The 21,543-nt window shown below is 42.5% G+C and overlaps 1 protein-coding gene across 1 annotated transcript in view; it reads left to right on the plus strand.

Annotated features, from left to right (window-relative positions):
• Positions 1 to 778: 778 nt before the first annotated feature.
• ccdc93 (coiled-coil domain containing 93) overlaps positions 779 to 21,543 on the plus strand; it is an 85,676-nt gene continuing 64,911 nt past the window's right edge. Inside the window, exons 1-4 of the mRNA XM_072262132.1 lie at positions 779 to 901; positions 15,614 to 15,727; positions 18,774 to 18,868; positions 19,481 to 19,592. Coding sequence (XP_072118233.1) covers positions 818 to 901; positions 15,614 to 15,727; positions 18,774 to 18,868; positions 19,481 to 19,592 — 405 coding nt within the window. The 5' untranslated portion in view covers positions 779 to 817. The remainder of the gene's footprint in view (positions 902 to 15,613; positions 15,728 to 18,773; positions 18,869 to 19,480; positions 19,593 to 21,543) is intronic.

Genomic DNA, 21,543 nt, shown 5'->3' on the forward strand with positions numbered 1-21,543 from the left:
GAATGGGAGTGGGAAGCAGTGTTGAAGTCGGTGGCTACTGGGAGATCCTGTCTGTTGTGGTGGAAATCCTCCATACTTCATGGAATCCTCCATGATCATTTTGCAACTCTGAAATGCAGCCACAAAGCACATTCACACATGATACGAAATGCCTGCAGAGGTGGTTTGTTCCATAGGTGTAAATAATATGGAGAAGCATTTTACATCTTGCTTTGCCATTCTTAATTATACAGCTAATATTAACACATTTATCCTGAGTTTATCTCAGAATAATAACGATACTTATTCTTTTAAAAGATTTTACTGCAGATTAATTTTTACATGTTATTGATGTTTTTAAAACAACATTGCTGCTGGGAAGTTGATCCCAATTACTATCATCCTGTGATAAAAGTTTGAGTCCGAATAACCATATGAACATTTTATTAATGATACCATACACACAGAGAGAAAAAAACAATCTGAAAATACTCAACAGGCCAAGCAGCATCCACAAAAGAGTTTGCATTTCAAGTGGATGAACTTTCTTCAAACAGTAGTCTCTTGTGTCTCGACTTCTATCAGAACCTTTTATTTTGTATTGTGTTTTTTGTTTTTATATAATTGATTTCCACAGACTCAGTGATATTAAACCTGATTCAGATTGATTAAAACTCGGCCCAGTTAGGAGTGGGACGTGCGCGTGCACCACCCTGACAGCGAGCCGCGAGCTCCTCTGGCGCGCGCTCCCGCCCCCCGCCGATTCGCGCGCCCCCGGTCAAAGCGCTCACGTGAGTACTGGCCCAGCGGGCCGTGCGTGGAGAATCACGTGAACGCTATGGCGGCTGCCGTGGTGTTCAATCGCCTCCGCACCGGTTCGAAGTTGGGTCCGCAGTACGATCAGGAGGGGAATGTTATCGAGGTACACGGCCCGGAACGCTTGTTCGTGACATTACAGACACAGAAACAAGCTGCTGGAAGAACTCAGCGCCCCGCACTCGGACTGAGAGTGTAGTGGGCAGCTGACCCACTGAGCTCCGCCTGCAGTTTGCTTTAGGCTCCAGATTCCAGTATCCCATGTCTCTGTTTAATATGCGGAAACGGTGTAGTTAGAGCTGGTGGCTAAGGCAGTTTCCCCCCTCACTAAACTGGGAAGTTATTGGGTTTCAGCCGAAATGAGAAACTATTTGAATGTGGACTTAGCCTGTTTTATGAAGGAATCTTTTCAAGTATTTCTTCTTGTACCTATTCAGAAGATTGCCGCAGTCTTCACTTTCTGTTAATGTGTTGTTACTTGATTGTAGAGATAATCTTGTGTTTTTAAGATGTTTGATATTTTGCCTGTTCTGGTGTTTTTGTGTTGATGTTATTGTTTGAAATTTCTTCTTGTGTAACCTCCACTGTGGACTAATGATAGCCTGCCAGTACTACAATCATCTTTATGTTCTTGATTGGTTTTGTTGTTGACTTCCACGTTGGGTTTTTAATTTGCTTTGAGATTTTTTTTCCAGAATCACTCTTTAACTGTTTATCCTATGATTAATCTTTGTAGTGGGTGACTTCAACTTCCCTAATATAGACTGTTACCATTGTAGAGCAAGAGGGTTAGATGGGCAGAGTTTCTTAGGTGTGTCCAGGAATGTCTCTTAAATCAAAATGTAGATAATTCAGCAAGAGAGGGTCCAGGTGTTGGTAAAGAGTTGTGCTGGTGACTGACCTTTTTACAGTTAGGGAACAATGATCACAGGTGCCTTATGATTTAGCATAGCCATAGGTAAGTATGGACCTTGGAGAAGGAGTATTAAATTGGAGTAGAGAATATATTGTGAGAGTATTGTGCAGGAGTGAGGGAGAATTAATTGGGAAGTTTTTAGGAAAGTCCATGTCAGGTGTGTTCCAGTAAGAAGGAAGGATGAGGGTAGCAAGTTAAGGGAAACTTGAATGTCAAGAAAAGTGAATTTAATAAAGAAAAATGAAGTACACAAGGTTAATGTTCAAAGTAAATTTATTATCAAGTACATATAGTTGCGAGGAAAAGTTTGTGAATTCTTTACAATTACCTGGTTTTCTGCATTAACTATTAATAAAATGTGATCTGATCTTCATCTGAGTCACAGTAATAGACAACTGCAATTTGCCAAATCTAATAACACATGAACATTGTACTTCTCGTCAATACCGAGTACACCTTTTAAACAATCACAGTTAAGGTTCAAATTTGTAAGTTGATGGAGAAGATCCTGAGAGGCAGGGTTTAGGAGTAGATGTAGTGTACATTGGTTATAGCAAGGCATTTGATAAGGTACCCCATGCAAGGCTTATTGAGAAAGTAAGGAGGCGTGGGATCCAAGGGGACATTGCTTTGTGGATCCAGAACTTGCTTGCCCACAGAAGACAAAGAGTGGTTGTAGATGGATAATATTCTGCATGGAGGTCTGTGACCAGTGGTGTACCTCAGGGATCTGTTCTGGGACCCTTGCTCTTCGTGATTTTTATAAATGACCTGGATGAGGAAGTGGAGGGATGGGTTAGTAAGTTTGCTAATGACACAAAGGTTGGGGGTGTTGTGGATAGTGTGGAGGGCTGCCAGAGGTTACAGCGGGACATTGATAGGATGCAAAACTGGGTTGAGAAGTAGCAGATGGAGTTCAACCCAGATAAGTGTGAAGTGGTTCATTTTGGTAGGTCAAATATGATGGCAGAATATAGTATTAATGGTAAGACTGTTTGCAGTGTGGAGGATCAGAGGGATCTTGGGGTCCAAGTCAATAGGACGCTCAAAGCAGCTGCGCAGGTTGACTGTGGTTAAGAAGGCATACAGTGTATTGGCCTTCATCAATTGTGGAGTTGAATTTAGGAGCCAAGAGATAATGTTGAAGCTATATAGGACCATGGTCAGACCCCACTTGGAGTACTGTGCTCAGTTCTGGTCGCCTCACTACAGGAAGGATGTGAAAACCATAGAAAGAGTGCAGAGGAGATTTACAAGGATGTTGCCTGGATTGGGGAACGTGACTTATGAAAACAGGTTGAGTGAACGCCGCCTTTTCTCCTTGGAGTGATGGAGGATGAGAAGTGACCTGATAGAGTTGTATAAGATGATGAGAGGCTTTGATCGTGTGGATAGTCAGAGGCTTTTTCCCATGACTGAAATGGCTGCCACAAGAGGGCACGGGTTTAAGGTGCTGGGGAGTAGGTACAGAGGAGATGTCAGGGGTAAGTTTTTTACGCAGAGAGTGGTGAGTGCGTGGAATAGGCTACCGGCAACGGTGGTGGAGGCTGATACGATAGGGTCTTTTAAGAGACTTTTGGATAGGTACATGGAGCTTAGAAAAATAGAGGGCTGTGGGTAACCCTGGTAATTTCTAAGGTAGGGACAGCTGTCGGCACAGCTTTGTGGGCCGTAGGGCCTGTATTGTGCTGTAGATTTTCTATGTTTCTACTTCTGGTGTAATGCCTTCTACAAAAGCTATTTGGAGTTGGATGTTCCAGTCAATGAGATGAGATTGAAGATGTGGGTTGTTGAGGTGCCCTGCCCTATTTTTTATAAAAAAGACATGCAAAATCAGGTTACTGACAGAGCCTGCTCTCTTTAAGAAAGATTTGTTTATATGCACCATGCCTCGATCAAAATGACTTTCAAAGGACTTTAAAAGAAGAATTGTAGAGATGCATGAAGCTTGAAAGGCTGCAAAAGAATTTCTACAGACCCAAGCGTTAGTCAGTCTGCAGTAAGAGAAATTGTCTACAAATGAGGGAAATCCTGAGGAGTCAGCATCCTACAAAGACTACACCAAGAGCACAATGTGCAATGCTAAAGGAGGTGTAAAAGAACCCTTTTTGTAACAGCAAGCTATCTGCAGAAATCTCTAGAACTTGTTAAAGTCTCTGTTCATGTGGCAACTATAAGAAAAACACTGAACAAAAACGATGTTCATTGAAGGACCCCATGGAGAAAACCACTGTTCTCTTTAAAAACAAAATTGCTGCACGTCTCAAGTTTGTAAAAGACCACCTGGATTTTCCACAGCGTTTCTGGAACAATGTTTTGTGGACAGATGAAACACAAGTTGAACTTTTTGGCCGAAATGCACACAGCTATGTTTGGAGGAAAAAGGGCACTGCACACCAACGCCAAAACCTCATCCCATCTGTGAAACATGGTGGAAGGAGCATCAGGGTTTGGGGTTGTTTTGCTGCCTCGGCCTGGACAGCTTGCAATCGTTTAGGGAACAATAAATTCAAGATAATTTACAGGAGAATGTCAGAGTGGCAGTCCGTCACCTGAAGCTTAATAGAAGTTAGATGATGCAACAAGACAATGATCTGAAACACAAGAGTAAATGGACAACGGAATGGTTTAATAAGAAGAAAATTCATGTTTTTGGAATGACCGAGTCAAAGTCCAGAGCATAGCCCAATTGAGATGTTGTGGCATAAGCTGAAACAGTTTCATATGGAGGAGTAGGTTAAAATTCCTCCTTGCCATTGTGCAAACCTGATCAGCAGCAACAGGAAGTGTTTAGTGGAGGTATTGCTGCTAAAGGAGATTTCTACCACTTATCAAAAACAAGGGTTCACATACTTTTTCCAGCCTAGACTGTGAATGATTAAACAATGTATTCAATCAAGATATGAAAAGTGCAATTGCTTATGTGTGATTAGTTTTAGTAGATAGTGCTTGTCAATTAATGTGACTTGGATGAAGATCAGACCACATTTTATGAATTATTAATACAGAAAGCCAGGTAATTGCAAAGGGGCCCCCAACCTTTCCTTGCAACTGTATATGTACCCATATACCACCTTGAGATTCATTGTCTTGTGGGCATTCTCAATAAATCCATTGAATAATAACCATAACAAAATCAATGAAAGGCCACACCAATTTGGGTGTTCAACCAGTGTGCAAAAGACAGCAAACTGTAAATACAAAAAAGGAAGTAATAATAAATAAGCAATAACTATCACGAACATGAGAGGACAAATCCTTGAAAGGGAGTCTGTAAGTTGTGGGAATATCTCAAGGATGAGGCAAGTGAAGTTATCCCCTTTGGTTCGGGAGCCTGATAGTTGAGGGCTAATAACTGTTCCTGAATCTGGTAGTATAAATTCTGAGGCTCCTGTAACTTCTTCCTGATGGCAGCAGCGAGAAGCGAGCATGTTCTAGATGGTGTGGGTTTGTGCTGATGAATGCTGCTTTCCTGCAGCATTATTCATACAGATGTGCTCAATGGTGAGAAGGGCTTTACCCATGGTAGACTGGGTGTATCCACTACTTTTTGTAGGATTTTTAGTCCAAGGGCATTGGTGTTTCCACACCAGGCTGCGATGCATGCACTCAATATACGTTCCACTGCAACTCTACGGAAGTTTGTCAGAGTTCTAGATGTCATGCCGAATCTTCACAGAATCCTAAGGAAGTGGAGGTTCTGCTGTGCTTTTTTCATAATTGCATTTGCATGCTGAGCCCCCACAGGCCTTACTTTAGGAAGCAAGCAGGTCCCTTGAGAATTATAAAGAAGCCAGGAAAGAACTCGAAGGGAATTAGTAGAGGCCATGAAAAGTTTTGGCAAGTAAGATTAAAGCAAATCCCAAAGCATTCTATACATTATATTAAGGGCAAGAGGATAACTAAACAGTAGATGGGACAGTGATAGGATAAAGGAGGAAACATGCTTGGAGGAGGAAAATGTGGGTGAAGTTCTAAGTGAGTACTTTGCATCAATATTTAGGAGACGAATGTGGAGGACAGGCTGTTCAGTGTGGAGTGTGCTAATTAGCGAGGACATTTTAAGATAGAGGAGAAAGTATATTGTGGCCCTTTTAAGTCCTCAGGGCCTGCTGGGATAATACCCTAGTTTATTGAGAAAGACAACTAATGAGATTGGTGGGGCGATGACCAATATATTTTTGTGCTCTCCAGCCTTGGGCAAGATCCTGGAGGGCTGGAGAGTATGCATGTTGTTCCACTATACAAAAAGAGAAATGATAATAATGCTGAACTATTGATCAGTGAGTGCTAGGTCAGTGGTAGGATCGTTAATCGGGTGGATTCTTAGGGATAGGATTTATGACAATTTGAAAAACCGTTGTCTAATTAGAGACAGTAAGCATGGCTTGGTACTCAGCAAATTGTGTCTTACTAATATGAGTGAGTTTTTCAAAGAGATGACGTGATTGGTAAAGGTAGAGCTGCGGATGTTGTCCACGTCAATTTTAGTACCGTGTTTGACAAGGTCATCATGGTGGCTCATCCAGAAGATTGGACCCATGGTGTTCTGCAGGGTTCCGTAATGGTACATCTGCTGTTTATAATATGACCCAAATGAAAACGTAGATGACCTCCCTTCCCTTTCTAGATCTTTCTGTCTCTGTCTCTGGAGACAGCTTATCCACTGATGTCTACTATAAGCCTACTGACTCTCACAGCTATCTGGACTATTCCTCTTCTCACCCTGTCTCTTGCAAAAACGCCATCCCCTTCTCGCAATTCCTCCGTCTCCGCCGCATCTGCTCTCAGGATGAGGCTTTTCATTCTAGGACGAGGGAGATGTCTTCATTTTTTAAAGAAAGGGGCTTCCCTTCCTCCACTATCAACTCTGCTCTTAAACACATCTGCCCCATTTCACATACATCTGCTCTCACTCCATCCTCCCGCCACCCCACTAGGAATAGGGTTCCCCTGGTCCTCACCTACCACCCCACCTCCGGGTCCAACATATTATTCTCCGTAACTTCCGCCACCTCCAACGGGATCCCACCACTAAGCACATCTTTCCCTCCCCCCCCCCCGCATTCCGCAGGGATCGCTCCCTACACAACTCCCTTGTCTATTCGTCCCCCCCATCCCTCCCCACTGATCTCCCTCCTGGCACTTATCCGTGTAGGCGGAACAAGTGCTACACATGCCCTTACACTTCCTCCCTTACCACCATTCAGGGCCCCAAACAGTCCTTCCAGGTGAGGCAACACTTCACCTGTGAGTCGACTGGGGTGATGTACTGCGTCCGGTGCTCCCGATGTGGCCTTTTATATATTGGCGAGACCCGATGCAGACTGGGAGACCGCTTTGCTGAACATCTACGCTCTGTCCGCCAGAGAAAGCAGGATCTCCCAGTGGCCACACATTTTAATTCCACATCCCATTCCCATTCTGACATGTCTATCCACGGCCTCCTCTACTGTAAAGATGAAGCCACACTCAGGTTGGAGGAACAACACCTTATATTCCGTCTGGGTAGCCTCCAACCTGATGGCGTGAACATCGACTTCTCTAACTTCCGCTAGGCCCCACCTCCCCCTCGTACCCCATCTGTTACTTATTTTTATGCACACATTCTTTCTCTCACTCTCCTTTCTCTCCCTCTGTCCCTCTGAATGTGCCTCTTGCCCATCCTCTGGGTCCCCCCCCCCCCCCCCGTCTTTCTTCCCGGACCTCCTGTCCCATGATCCTCTCGTATCCCCTTTTTGCCGGTCACCTGTCCAGCTCTTGGCTCCATCCCTCCCCCTCCTGTCTTCTCCTATCATTTTGGATCTCCCCCTCCCCCTCCCCCTCCAACTTTCAAATCCCTTACTCACTCTTCCTTCAGTTAGCCCTGACGAAGGGTCTCGGCCTGAAACGTTGACTGCACCTCTTCCTACAGATGCTGCCTGGCCTGCTGCGTTCACCAGCAACTTTGATGTGTGTTGCTTGAAAACGTAGATAGGTGAGTTAATGTGGTATTGTGGATAGCATAGAGACTGGCAAAGGGTACCGCGGGATATAGATCAGTTGCAGATCTGGGTGGAGAAATGGCATATGGAGTTTAACCTGGCCAAGTGTGAAGTGTTATATGTCAGGAAATCAAATGTAAAGAGACAGTATACTGTTAATGGCAAGCGTCATAAGTGTTATTGGGAAGAGGGATCTTGGGGTTCAAGTTTATGTTTTCCTGAAAGTGGCTCTGCAGGTAGCTTGGATGGTAAAGAAGGCATATGGCATGCTTGTCTTTATTAGTCAATGAAATGAGTTCAGGGATTGGGAACGTGTATTGCAGCTTTATAAAACTCTAGTTAGGACTTAGTTGGAATATTCCATTCAGTTCTGATTGCCCCTTTATAAGAAGGACCTGGATACTTTGGTGATGGTGCAGAACAGGTATACCAGGATACTACTTGGACTAGAGGGCATATAGTAGGAGGAGAGGCTGGGGAAACTTGGGTTATTTTCTCTGGAGTGGCAGAGGCTGAGGGAATATCTGATGAAGCTTTATGAAATTGAGAGATGTAAATGGAATCTAGAGCAAGTACATTTTTCCCAAGGTTGAAATATCTAATGAGTTTTAGGTGAGAAGGGGTAAGTTATTTTTAGAGAGAATAGTGGGTACCTGGAAGCTGCTGCCAGGGCTGATGGTGGAGATGGGAAATGTGACAGACACACGAATGTGCAAAACATGGTAATATATGGATATTGTGTTCGCACAAGGGTTTAGTTTAGTTCAGCATTTGATTAGGAAAACTTAGTCTGTTGGGCACAGCATTGTGGGCTGAATGGTCTGTGCATGTTCCGTACTGTTCTTTGTTCTATAGCTTAAGGATCTGCTTTCGACTTTGGAATAATAAGTTTTTAACTGAATAAGTTATTTAAATAATCTATATATCTATTTAAAAAAAAACATCTTTTTTTCCCCTCATCTTTCTGATTTTAATGAGTTTATATGCTTCTTGCTTATCTGCAGTCTCCTCTGTAACAAAGGTTACCTTCCCACTATTTGGACATTATTCATTGCTTATTCTTGAATGTCCGTTAATAGGAAACAAGGAATAAATATTAATGTAGATATTTATCTTTAGACCAAAGATTTATAACTTCAATATGGATTTATAAATCGTTGTATGAAATATTTATGTTCTCATTGTTAGATCAATTTATTTTGAGTTTGCAATGATCTATTTCTGTATTGCTGCACCTGTTCTTTGACATTTTATCAGTACAATAATATTTGATTTTCTTTTTAAACATTGAAATATATTAACATTTCTATGTGCATCCAATTTATTGCGTTTGATCTGTTGTCACACTTTGGTCATAGTTTTTGTCGTCATTTTTTCGTTGTTATTTGCCTTTCTGGGACTATCATGTGTCCCTAACCAGAAAAAAAAGACACAAGAGCCTGCAGATGCTGTAGTCTGGAATATTGAGCAAACTGCTGCAGAAATTTTGTGGGTCAGGCAGCACCCATGGAGCAGAAGGATAGTCAGCATTTTTGAGCCAAGACCCTATAGGAGCAAAGAAAATTGTGTAATCACTTTTTAGAAGGCACCAAAATTAAGGAAGTATAAATTTGAAGTAGGCTGGAAGGGGCTGCAGTGTTGTGAAGTGGTTAGCATAGGCAGCTGCCTTTAAGGGGTATGTACATTCTCCCTGTGGCCATGTGAGTTTCCTCCAGGTGCTCTGGTTTCCTCCCACGTTCCAAAGACCTACCAGTTGATAGGTTAATTGGTCATTGATTTGGTTAGGGTTAAATCGGGGGTTACTGGGGTGGCATGGCTCAAAGGGCTGGATAATATTCTACTGCTGAATACTTAAAAGTGACTATTTATGGATTATACTTTATAGTCACCAAACAATTGATACTAGAAGGTACAATCATCATAGCGATATTTGATTCTGTGCTTCCCGCTCCCTGGATTACAAATCGATAGTAAATATTAAAAATTTAAATTATAAATCATAAATGGAAAATAGAAAAACAGAAAGTACGGTAGTGCAAAAAAACTGAGAGGCAGGTCCGGATATTTGGAGGGTACAGCCCAGATCTGGGTCAGGATCCGTTCAGCAGTCTTATCACAGTTGGAAAGAAGCTGTTCCCAAATCTGGCTGTACAAGTCTTCAAGCTTCTGAGCCTTCTCCTGGAGGGAAGAGGGACGAAAAGTGTGTTGGCTGGGTGGGTCGTGTCCTTGATTATCCTGGCAGCACTGCTCCGACAGCGTGCGGTGTAAAGTGAGTCCAAGGACGGAAGGTTGGTTTGTGTGATGTGCTGCGCCGTGTTCACGATCTTCTGCAGCTTCTTCCGGTCTTGGACAGGACAACTTCCATACCAGGTTGTGATGCACCCTAGAAGAATGCTTTCTACAGTGCATCTATAAAAATTAGTGAGGGTTTTAGGGGACAGGCCAAATTTTTTTAGTTTTCTCAGGAAGTAAAGGCGCTGGTGGGCCTTCTTGGCAGTGGACTCTGCTTGGTTGGACCAAGTCAGGTCATTTGTGATATTGACCCCGAGGAACTTAAAGCTTCTGACCTGTTCCACTTGTGTGCCACCGATGTAAATTGAGTCGTGCAGTCAGCTACTCCTTCTGAAGTCAACAACCAATTCCTTCGTCTTGCTGACGTTGAGGGATAGGTTATTGTCTTCACACCATGCCACAAGGTTCTTAATTTCCTCTCTGTACTCAAACTCATCATTACCCGAGATACGGCCTACAATTGTTGTCATCAGCAAACTTATATACTGAGTTCGATGGAAACTTGGCTACACAATCATGGGTGTATAGTGAGTACAGCAGGGGGCTGAGTACACAGCCTTGTGGGGCACCGGTGCTCAGAGAGTGATTGTAGAGGAGAGCTTGTCCCCTATTTTTTACAGCCTGGGTCCTGTCTGTGAGGAAGTTGAAGATCGAGCTGCAGATCTGAGTGCTAAGGCTCAGGCTCCGGAGCTTAGGAATCAGTTTATTTGGAATGATGGTATTAAAGGCAGAGCTGTAGTCAATGAAAAGGAGCCTTACATATGCGTCTTTATTCTCCAGGTGTTCTAAGGAGGAATGTAGGGCCAGAGAGGTGGCATCTGCCGTTGACCTGTTGCTCCGGTAGGCAAATTGCAAAGCGTCGAGGTTGACCGGTAGGCTGTGGTTGATGTGGGCCATAACCAATCGCTCGAAGCACTTCATAGCAATTGATGTCAGAGCCACAGGTCGATAGTCATTCAAGCATGCCACCTTGCTCCTCTTCGGCACTGAGATTATCGTTGCCTTCTTAAAACACGAGGGGATCTTAGACTGAAGCAAGGAGCAGCTGAAGATTTCAGCAAACACTCCAGCTAGCTCGCTTGCACAGGCCTGGAGAACCTGTCCTGGGACGCCATCAGGGCCCATCGCCTTCCTTGGATTTATCTTCAGGAAGGCCCTTCTAACGTCCTCCTCGGTGACGATGAATCTCAATGCCACCAGGTCCAGTTCATCCGGAGGGAGCAGGACGCTCCTCTTCTGTTCGAATCTTGCGTAGAATACGTTAAGTTCATCAGGAAGAGAAGTGCCACAGTTATTGATATACTCAGCCTTTTCTTTGCGCCCAGTGATCTCATTTAGACCCTGCTATAGTCTACTGGCATCCCTCTGGTTAGCCTGGGCTTCCAACTTGGCTCGATATTGCCTCTTGGCGCCCTTAATGGCTTTCTGGAGTTCACACCTGGATTCTGTGTAGCGACTGGTATCCCGGACCTAAAAGCCACAGCTCTAGCCTTCAAAAGGGATTTGACCTCAATTCATCCAAGGTTTCCGGTTAGGGAATACCTGGATCGTCTTGCAAGACACACAGTCCTCCGTGCATTTCCAAATAAAGTCCGTGACAGCTGAGGCATAGTCATCGAGGTTAGCTGCCAAGTCCTTGAATACTAACTAGTCCACCGATTCAAAGCAGTCACAGAGGACCTCATCCGTTTCTTCTGTCCAACGCGACACTACTTTTGACACCGTGACCTCCTGCTTCAGTTTCTGTTTGTAAGCCAGGAGGAGGAGTAAGGCCTGATGGTCTGATTTTCTGGAGGTCGTGGGACGGAACAGTAGACATCCTTGACTGCTGTGTAGCAGTGGTCAAGTATATTCGGGCCTCTAGTGGGGCAGGAGACATGTTGGTATAACTTTGGCAGCGCCTTTCTGAGGTTGGCCTGGTTAAAGTCCCTGGCTGTAATGAGCAAAGCCTCCGGATACCTGATCTCAAGTTCACTGATGTTGGTATACAGTATGTTCAGAGCGCACTCCACGTCTGCCTGGGGGGCATGTCAGTATGACCGAGGTGAATTCCCGTGGCAGATAGTAGGGACGACACTTCACCGACAGGTGTTCCAGGTCCGGACTGCAGGAGCTTGCCAGTGCCACTGTGTCCGAGCACCATGCAGTGTTGATTAGTAGGCAGATACCACCTCCCCTCGTCTTGCCCGAAGACGCCATGTGGTCCATTCGATGGATGGAAAATCCCTCCAGTCGGATGGCACAGTCCGGGGTGGCAGGGGAGAGCCAGGTTTCGGTGAAACAGAATACACAGCAGTTCTGCATCTCCCTGCAGTAGGTGAGTCTCCCTTTAAGATCTTCCACCTTGTTCTCTATGGCTTGCATATTAGCTAGTAGGATGGTGGGCAGAGGGACCCTGAAGCCCCTCAGCTTCAATCTGACCGGCAGCCCAGCTCTTTTCCCATGCTTCCTCGGTAAATAGTGCATCTTTCCAGGTTTCCATTGATGCAGCGTGTTGTTGTCAGCTCTGAGAGGTTGGTGGACGCGTCCTGCGGGTATCGATCGGTGGGTTGCGTCGTCAGGCGCTTCGGGTCGGGTCGAGTGACGGGGAGGCTCTGCTGCCACTTCCAGCTGCCGGGGGCCCGGGATGTCAATTGGGTCGGGCCCCGAAGCCGACACTTAATCCCGGAGGGCTGTGCTCCTGGCTGAAACAAGTCCGTAATCCGAGTCATGGTCGCGGAGGCCTCCGCTGCAGCCGAGCCTCGGGCTCGATTTCCGAGGTCGGCGGCGGAGGCCTCACTTCTTCCAGCTGTGGATGTCCACCAACAGGGCTTTATGGTGGTCGCTCTGGGGAAGCATCTAGGGCACCTTGAGGTCTCCGCTGTCAGTTCTGTGTGGTCGTCTGCTCTGGAGAGGTGCTGGTTGGAATGGGCTGCATCTCCAAGCACTCTGGCACGGTAGCAGGCCGCGGGTCTCCGGGAATGTGGTGGGCCTCGGACCAGGCCTTGCTGGTGGGGTCCAGGTGAGGTCCAGAGTTTAAGAAGCAGTTCTGGTGCGGTGGTCTCCAGCTGAGTCAGTAGCTTCGCCAGGGTGTTGTTGATCTTGCTAGATGTATCAGATTGGAGGTTTAGAAGGGTTTCTCGGGTATAGGATAGAGTAGAGGGCAGTTTGCTCGGGAGAGGACGCGCAGAGTCGCCAGTTACCGGCACCATCTTAATTAAGCAACTTAGTTAAACTTGTAGTTATAAAAAATGTAATAACATATCTGTTTGGATGTTACTTATCTTTTAATGTCTTCATTAAGCGTTTGAAAGATCTCATTCTTCGTCTCCTGGTGAAAAGGATTGCTAAATATATAAAATACTTGAAGTAATTCAGTAAGTGAGAGAAGGAGGAAAAAAACACCATCAATGTACAATCCAAAGAAGTAAAAATAATGGAACAAAATGAAATCTAAGGAAAGAGAGGGACTTATTAGGGGCCAAAGGCATTACCTATGTGTGGGGTTGGAAGATGTGGCTATTCATAATGAGCATTTGTAACTATCTTTTCAAAGGGTGGGGATGGTGCTGCTATTGTTGAATAAATATGAAATATTGGGAGGGTAAACATAGCATCAGTTTCCTTAAAATACTTATTATCTTGGCACTAGATTTCCATCAATTAATTCAAAACAATGATCATTTTAAGGTTTTTCTAATTAAATTTTTTTAGTAGTTAGACCCAGATTAACTGTAGCCCAAAGTGTGCTAGATAGATTCAAAGTTCTTTTATGTCACCATATACAACCCTGAGAGTCATCTTCCTATAGTTATACTCAGCAAATCTATAGAATAGTAACTATAACAGGATCAATGAAAGATCAACCAGAATGCAAAAGACAACAAACTGCAAATATAAATAAATAGAGATAAATAATGAGAGCATCAGATGCTGAGATAAAGAGTCCTTAAAGTGAGATCGTTAGCTGTGGGAACTCAATAATGGGCGAGTGAGCGTAGTTATCCCCTTTCATTCAAGAGCCTGATGGTTGAGAGGTAGTAACTATTCCTGAGCCTGGTGGTGTGAATCCTGAGGTTCTTGTATCTTCTACCTGATGGTAGCAGCAAGAGAAGTGCATGGCCTGGTTGGTGGCAATATCTGATGATGGATGCTGCTTTCCTACGACAGCATTTCATGTTGATGTACTCAGTGGTTGGGAGGGCTTTATCCACGATGAACTGGGCTGAATTTACTACCTTTTGTAGGATTTTCCATTCAAAGACATTGGTGTTTCCATACCAGGCTGTGATGCAGCCAGTCAATAAACTCTACACTACACATCTATAAAAGTTTGTCAATGTTTCAGATGTCATTCTAAATCTCCGTAGACTTCTAAGGAAGTTAAAGAAGCAAGAGAGAATTGCTGAGGTTCTACAGTTTTCTGGTCTTTGGCTAGAGGTGTGGTGCCAACAGATAATATTGTTTAAAAGGGAATTAGGGAATATTCTGGTTAGCTAATGATGTGGGCAAAATAGAACCCATTCTAATCATTGGTATAAACCTGTATGTACAAAAGCACAGTTATAGAGTTAAACAGCATGGAAATGGGCTTTGTGGTACAACTTGTCCATTCCAACTAAGTTTAGCTGAGTTGACCCTACTTGCATGTGGCTGTGGACCCTAGGTTGGGAACCCCTGCTCTAAAACGTTTCTGTCTATACACCATATAACTGGCAACCACCTATGTTTATACCTTTAACATGATTCTGTTCTTTTAGGTTTCTAGTTACTGCAGAAATTTTTGAAGAATTCTATACAAAAGACTTTTACTTCAAACCAATAGGCCTTTTTTTTCAAAATTTAGCCATCTCTCCTGCCCCGATAACATTTGGACCTTGGATTCTAATTACCAGTTATTATCAACCAGCAAGTTGGGCAACTGTCTAGTGTTCATCGTTTGATTTTGAATTGTGTCGAATTTTGAATGCTAATTACCAACTTTTTTGCTAATAAGAACAATGTTTGAAAATTTCAAACTTCATTGTTCAGACTGAAAATTGTCAATAAAAAGGTGCTGAAAATTGCATATTTGTAAATTGTTAGTGCGTCTTAAACATAGGATAATTTGTCCAACTGCAAACCTCTGAAACTATTAAAATAAAAGCCAATAGGTATTTGAGATGAGCTATATCAGTTAGTACTAAAAACACTCATTCACATTATCTAATTGTTAATATATTGGTTTCATTGGTTTGCTAAACTGTTATTATTCACAACTGTTTTTGGGGCTTTTAGTTTTCAGAAAAACTTGAGAATCTTTAGACAAGGTTTAGATTATTTATAGTTTTGGTATTCTAGTAGAATTTCCATAGATCAAATTTGAGATGTTTTAACTCAGTTCGTAAGCGTTTTCCAATAGTAGTGAGAGGGTAAAATAATTACCGTCGCACAGTCTGATACTCAGTTAACTCTCTATCCAAGTACTAAATGTGGAATGCCAAAGAGTAATCAGGGAAAAAATGCCAGTTTTTCTATTTGCCTAATACATCTGGAGCAAGAGATCAGCTGATTGAGCTTATTGATTGCTCTAGTTTCTATAGCAAAACATCTCTTTGCATAATCACTGAGCACTCCTGTAACACTTGATTAAATTTCTATGAATTAGGTTGAAACCCGTGAGGATGAGGAGCAAAATGTCAAATTGACAGAAATTTTAGAGTTGCTGGTTGCTGCTGGATACTTCAGAGCAAGGATTAAGGGACTGTCGCCATTTGACAAGGTACGGATAATCAATGTATTTGCTATAATCCCTTTGTATGAAGAATGACCAGCTTCTATTCAATTTTTGTCAGTTCTGTAGTGGCTCATGAGACCAATGTGGGAGCAGTAGATTCCTCACCGATAGAAAGAAGAAGTTTAAACATATCCTACCTGCCAGCACACAGATTGTATCCCTAAATTTCTGGCTAGTCCATGTGCCTATCAAAATGCCTCAAATGTTGTTATTGTATTTGCTTCTAATGCTAGCATGCCAACCTCAATAAAGAGACCAAAACTACATTATAGGAAGTATGGTTTGGTGTAGTAAGACTTGGCTATGTTCACATCACATCCTCTAGGGCAGCATTCCTGATTTACCCTCATTATTTCCTATACGGGCGTATCACCTTTCATTTACAACGGTAGCAGGTTCTTCTGTGTGCATTATTTTTTGTTCTTTCCACTTAACCCTTGATCTGGGACGTTAAGATGCATGGGATGCATTGTCACTTTGTAGATTGGATTCAAAATTGGCTTGGCCATCGATGATGTGGTCAAGATGAAGAAGTGTTGCTATGCTTAAAGATCTCTGACCAGCGGTGTTCCATAGGGATCAATGTGGGGGCATAACAAATGAGGCAGCCATATCCTCAGACTGTTCATCTAAACCTTAATATAGATTGCAAATAGTTTAAATCTAAGCACTGATCTCTTGCTTCATGTTTGTTATTGTAGATTAGTAACTGTGGTTAAAGTATGGCTTGTATAGGCCAAGAAATTGAACCACAGCAAAAGTTGGGAGGTTGAGATCAAGCTTAGATCATAAAACATAGGAGGAGAATTGGGCCATTTGGCCCATCGAGTCTGCTCTACCATTCAATCATGGCTGATCCTTTTCTCCCCTCCTCAGTTCCCTGCCCTAGTCTTCTCCCCATAACTTTAATGCCATGTACAATCAAGAAATTATCAAGTTCTGCCTTAAATACAACCAACAACCAGGTCTCCACAGCTGCCCGTGGTAATAAATTACACAAATTCACCACCCTCCGGCAGAAGAAATTTCTCTGCATCACTGTTTTAAATGGACGCCCCTCAGTCTTGAGGTTGTGCCCTCTTGTCCTAGTCTCCCCCACCATGGGAAACATTCTTTCCATATCTACTCTGTGTAGGCCTTTCAATGTTTGAAATGTTTCAATGAGATACCCTCTCATCCTTCTAAACGCCAGTGAGTACAGACCCATAGCTATCAAACATTCCTCGTATAATAACCCTTTTGTTCTCAGAATAATCCTTGTGAGCCTCCTCTGAACCCTCTCCAATGCTAGCACATCTTTTGTTAGATGAGGAGCCCAGAACTGTTCACAATACTCAAGGTGAGGCCTTACCAGTCCCTTATAAAGCCTCACATCCCTGCTCTTGTATGCTAGACCTCTTGAAATAAATGCTAACATTGCATTTATCTTCCTCACCACTGACTCTACCTGCAGGTTAACCTTTAGAGTGTTCTACAGAAGGAACATAGAACAAAAGAGCATAGGAATTTACAGCATATTACAGGCCCTTCGGCCCACAAAGTTGTGCCGACCATGTAACCTACTCGAGAGACTGCTTAGAATTTCCCTAGCGCATAGCCCTCTATTTTTCTAAGCTCCATGTAGCTATCTGAGAGGCTCTTAAAAGATCCTATTGCATCCACTTCCACCACTGCTGCCAGCAGTGCATTGCACACACCCACCACTCTCTGTGTGGAAAAACTTACCTCTGACATCCTGTCGGTACCTATTTCCAAGCACCTTAAAATTATGCCTCCTTATGTTAGCCATTTCAGCCCTGGGAAAAAGCCTCTGATGATCATCCACATGATCAATGCCCCTCATCCTCTGTTGCTCCAAGGAGAAAAGTCCAAGTTCACTCAACCTATTCTCATCAGGTACACCCTCCAATCCAGGCCACTTCCTTGTAAATCTCCTCTGCACTCTCTCTATAGTATCCACATCCTTCCTGTAGTGAGGTGACCAGAACTGATGACATTACTCCAAGTGGGGTACTCCAGAAGTCCCTTTGCATAAAAAGAAGTGGTTCCAGCACCGATCCCTGTGGAACACCATTAGTCATTGGCAGCCAACCAGAAAAGGATCCTTTTATTCCCACTCGCTGCCTCCTACGTATCAGCCAATGCTCTAACCATGCCGGTAACTTTCCTATAAAACCATGGACTCCTAACTTGGTAAGCAGCCTCGTGTGGCACCTTGTGAAAGGCCTTCTGAAAGTCCAAATATACAACAACCACTGCATCCCCTTTAACTATCTTATTTATAATCTCCTCAAAGATTCCAACAGGTTCATCAGGCAAGATTTTACTTGAAGGAAACCATGCTGAGTTTGTCCTATCTTCCCAACCATTGAGATCTCCTTTCTGTTGCCATCCTCCTTTCTTAAAGAGTGGAATGACATTTGCAATTTTCCAGTCCTCTGGCACCATGCCAGAGTCCAATGATTTTGGAAAGATCATTGCTAATGCCTGCACAATCTCTAACGCTACCTCTTTCAGAACCGTAGGGAGCAGTTTATCTGACCCAAATGACTTATGTGCCCTTAGGCTTTCAGCTTTTTGAGCACCTTCTCTCTTGTAATAGTAACTGCACTGCTTTCTCTTCCCTCGCACCCTTGAACATCTGGCACACTGTTGGTGTCTTTCACAGTGAAGACTGATACAAAATACTCATGTAGTTCATCTGCCATTTCCTTGTCCCCTGTTATTACTTCTCTGGCTTCATTTCCTAGAGGTCCTATATTCACTCTCATCTTTTTATTTTTTTACATACTTAAAGGCTTTTACTGTCCACTTTGATAGCTTTCTTAATTGTCATTTTTACTGATAAATACTCAAAATGCAACTCTGATATTGAATGATCAATTTCTATTATCAGTCAATGATCAATTACACATTTTTTCTATGAAATCAGTTTAAAAATTAAAAAAAATTTAAAATGAAATAGCATTTTAAAAATGCTACAGAATTAGTTTCTTAAGAGTTTTCTAAGAAAGACAAATTTTCTTCACAGGTAGTAGGTGGTATGACGTGGTGTATTACGACATGCAACTTTGATATTGATGTTGATTTGCTTTTTCAAGAAAATTCTACAATTGGTCAGAAAATGTAAGTTTAAAATATTTTAAAAATTGCTATGGCTTATAATTATACTGTAAGCTTTGTGCCTGAGTTTCCTGCATAGATGCAAACAGGCCAAGTAATACTAACTAAATTAGCCAGTGTTGTGGATTCTTTTAGAGCAGGAGTTCCCAACCTGTATTATGCCGTGGACCAATACTATTAAGCAAGGGGTCTGTGGACCTCAAATTGGGAACTACTGTTTTAGAAGAATATCAGAATGAAGTGAAGGGAGGTAAATAGTCAAATTTTGTGAAAATGAGCAAATTTAGTGAAGGTCAAGATTGTGGGCTGATGTACGGCTGCAGAAGGTTGCACTATTGAACAGTGAAAACGCATGTGAAAACCTAGGAGTGAATATTTTAGTTTAAGAACCATAAATAATTTCTAACTATCAATTTGAGCTACAAATCTTGTTTCTTTCTTGTAAAATATTCTGTAGGATTCTTTCTTCCACCGCCCCACCCCCATCCCTAATCCCCAAACGCTTTGGTATTTTTGACGTAATACAAACATGATTTTATGTATTTGTGTTTAATAGCACAATAAATATTTCAACCCACTTGAAAGATACAACATTTTACTCTTACACACAATTAGAGCCTTGACTGAGAAAATTGTGTCTGTGTTGCCGAACATGAAGTGCCCGCACCGTTTGGAACCACATCAAATTCAGGGTCTGGATTTCATACACATATTCCCTGTTGTACAAGTAAGTAATGTTACCAAAGGAATGTTGGTAATAAAATCTCTCTTCAATTTGTTTTCTGTCTGATCTTTTTCTGAATATTTAACAATCCTCAATGAAAAAGGTGCTTCTAGATGTGAAAATTGCATGCTAAAATGTTTAACATTAGTAATATTTCAGACATGAACAAAACAATTTGTGTATATATAGCAGCATATTTGTATGTTGCAGTCCATCACAAGAATGCTGTCAAATAAAATTTAGCATCAAGCTCCAAAAGAATGATAATCAGAAGTTTTGAGCAATTTTCTAAAGAGGAAGAAAGATGGACAGAATTATGGAAGGAATGTTAGTTTCCGAATTTTCAGATACAAGTTGGTGAGGTTAAATTTGGGAACAGATCAAAGGACTGTTTCTTGAATGGCTATAAGAATTTATACAGAGAAGACATGAGTGTGTTTAAAGCAAGGGGGAAAAGGCTGAGTTTAGTAGGGTAGGATGCGTGGAGCAAAGGTTCAGAAGATCTCAAGTGTCTTAGAGACTAAAATGGAGGATCTGGCTGGTATATGTACTAGTCAAGTTTCGAGGTAAAAGTACATGAAGGTTCTGCAAGCAAATACTTTCAAAGGCGTTCTAATGATTAAAACAAATAGCTTGTACATTGAAAAGATTTTCCACATGGGGAGTGGTTGAGTGCCAACGGAGGTGATAGACAAGTGATGGTTGTCTGTCATGTTTGACAATGATAGGAAACCTGTGCGGGAGAGTTTTTAAAGTTGAAAAACTTTTGCACTGGGGTGGGTCCACTGATACGACCAAGTGTCACAATCTGAGATCTTCCTTGGTTGCAGTGGATGACATAACGTTTTCTGTGCCTTGTCATGCCCTTTGCTCTCCATAGAGCATTCCAGCACTGCCTTCTCACTGTCGGTTTCGTCTGCCTAATCCGCTGGAGCTAACTTCATGTGCTGGGACCAGTATGTCCCTTTCTCACCAGATTATGAAACCACCAGCTACCCTCACCCATTCTAGCCTGCCTGTCGAAGCAGTGTACCAGGGTGTTCCTGCTGTTGCATGCAAACAGCTTCTTGGAGCTGAGAGTCCAGTGGAGACCAAAAGTGGATGAGCTGCCCTGGAATGGAAATGAGTCCCTTCACCAGAGGTGCTACCCCTCCCTAGACATCCTAAATATAATGGCAATATTAAGGAGGTGTTTAAACAGGTACTTGTGTATGGCACAGTAAGATACGGATCTAGTGCAAGCAAATAGGATTATTGTAGATAGGCAAAAACATTGTCATGGAGTGAAAAGGAAACTGCTGGCAGAAGTCAGGTTAAGGTACATCTGTGGAGATAAAGGGTTGACCATCAGGACTGCATTGGCATGGACGGAGTGGGTAAAAGGGTCTGTTTCTGTGTTTGTAAAAACCTGCGACTTGAGTTAGTCTGGTTTGCAAATTTGTAGGTCATTATTTTTCTTTACAAATAGAAAGAAATAAGTGACTGCAACATTTGTCTTTCAATGTTGAATAGGTGGGTAATAGTTTGTGTAATCTTATAAATGAAAGACAATTATTTGTACTAGACAGATAACAAAAGCTGTCAATCTGTATTAAGCAGCCAGCAAAGGAGCTGCTTCATTACTGGATTTTAGTACAGTGTGTATTACTGGTTATGTTGTCACTCTTCAAACATATTACAATGTTGTCATCTTTATTATGTAAAAAAATCTGATGGTTTCTTTGTCTCAAAATTTGAGTGTTCCTTTCATAAACTGGACATCTGCTATATGGGATGTTTTTTCTTTTATCGAGGAACTTTAAGCAGTTGTAAAGATATTATCACCATCTAAGTGAAAATCTGTTGTAAATCCAATATTATCCACACTGTTCCTATGGGCAAGGCAGAGGGAATTTTTTTTTTTATCAACGTAACTTTTAATTTGTATGATATTAACAACAAGGGCAAAGTAGAG

This window comes from Mobula birostris, chromosome 6, assembly GCF_030028105.1.
Source record: "Mobula birostris isolate sMobBir1 chromosome 6, sMobBir1.hap1, whole genome shotgun sequence".
In the NCBI taxonomy this organism is placed as follows: Eukaryota; Metazoa; Chordata; class Chondrichthyes; order Myliobatiformes; family Myliobatidae; genus Mobula; species Mobula birostris.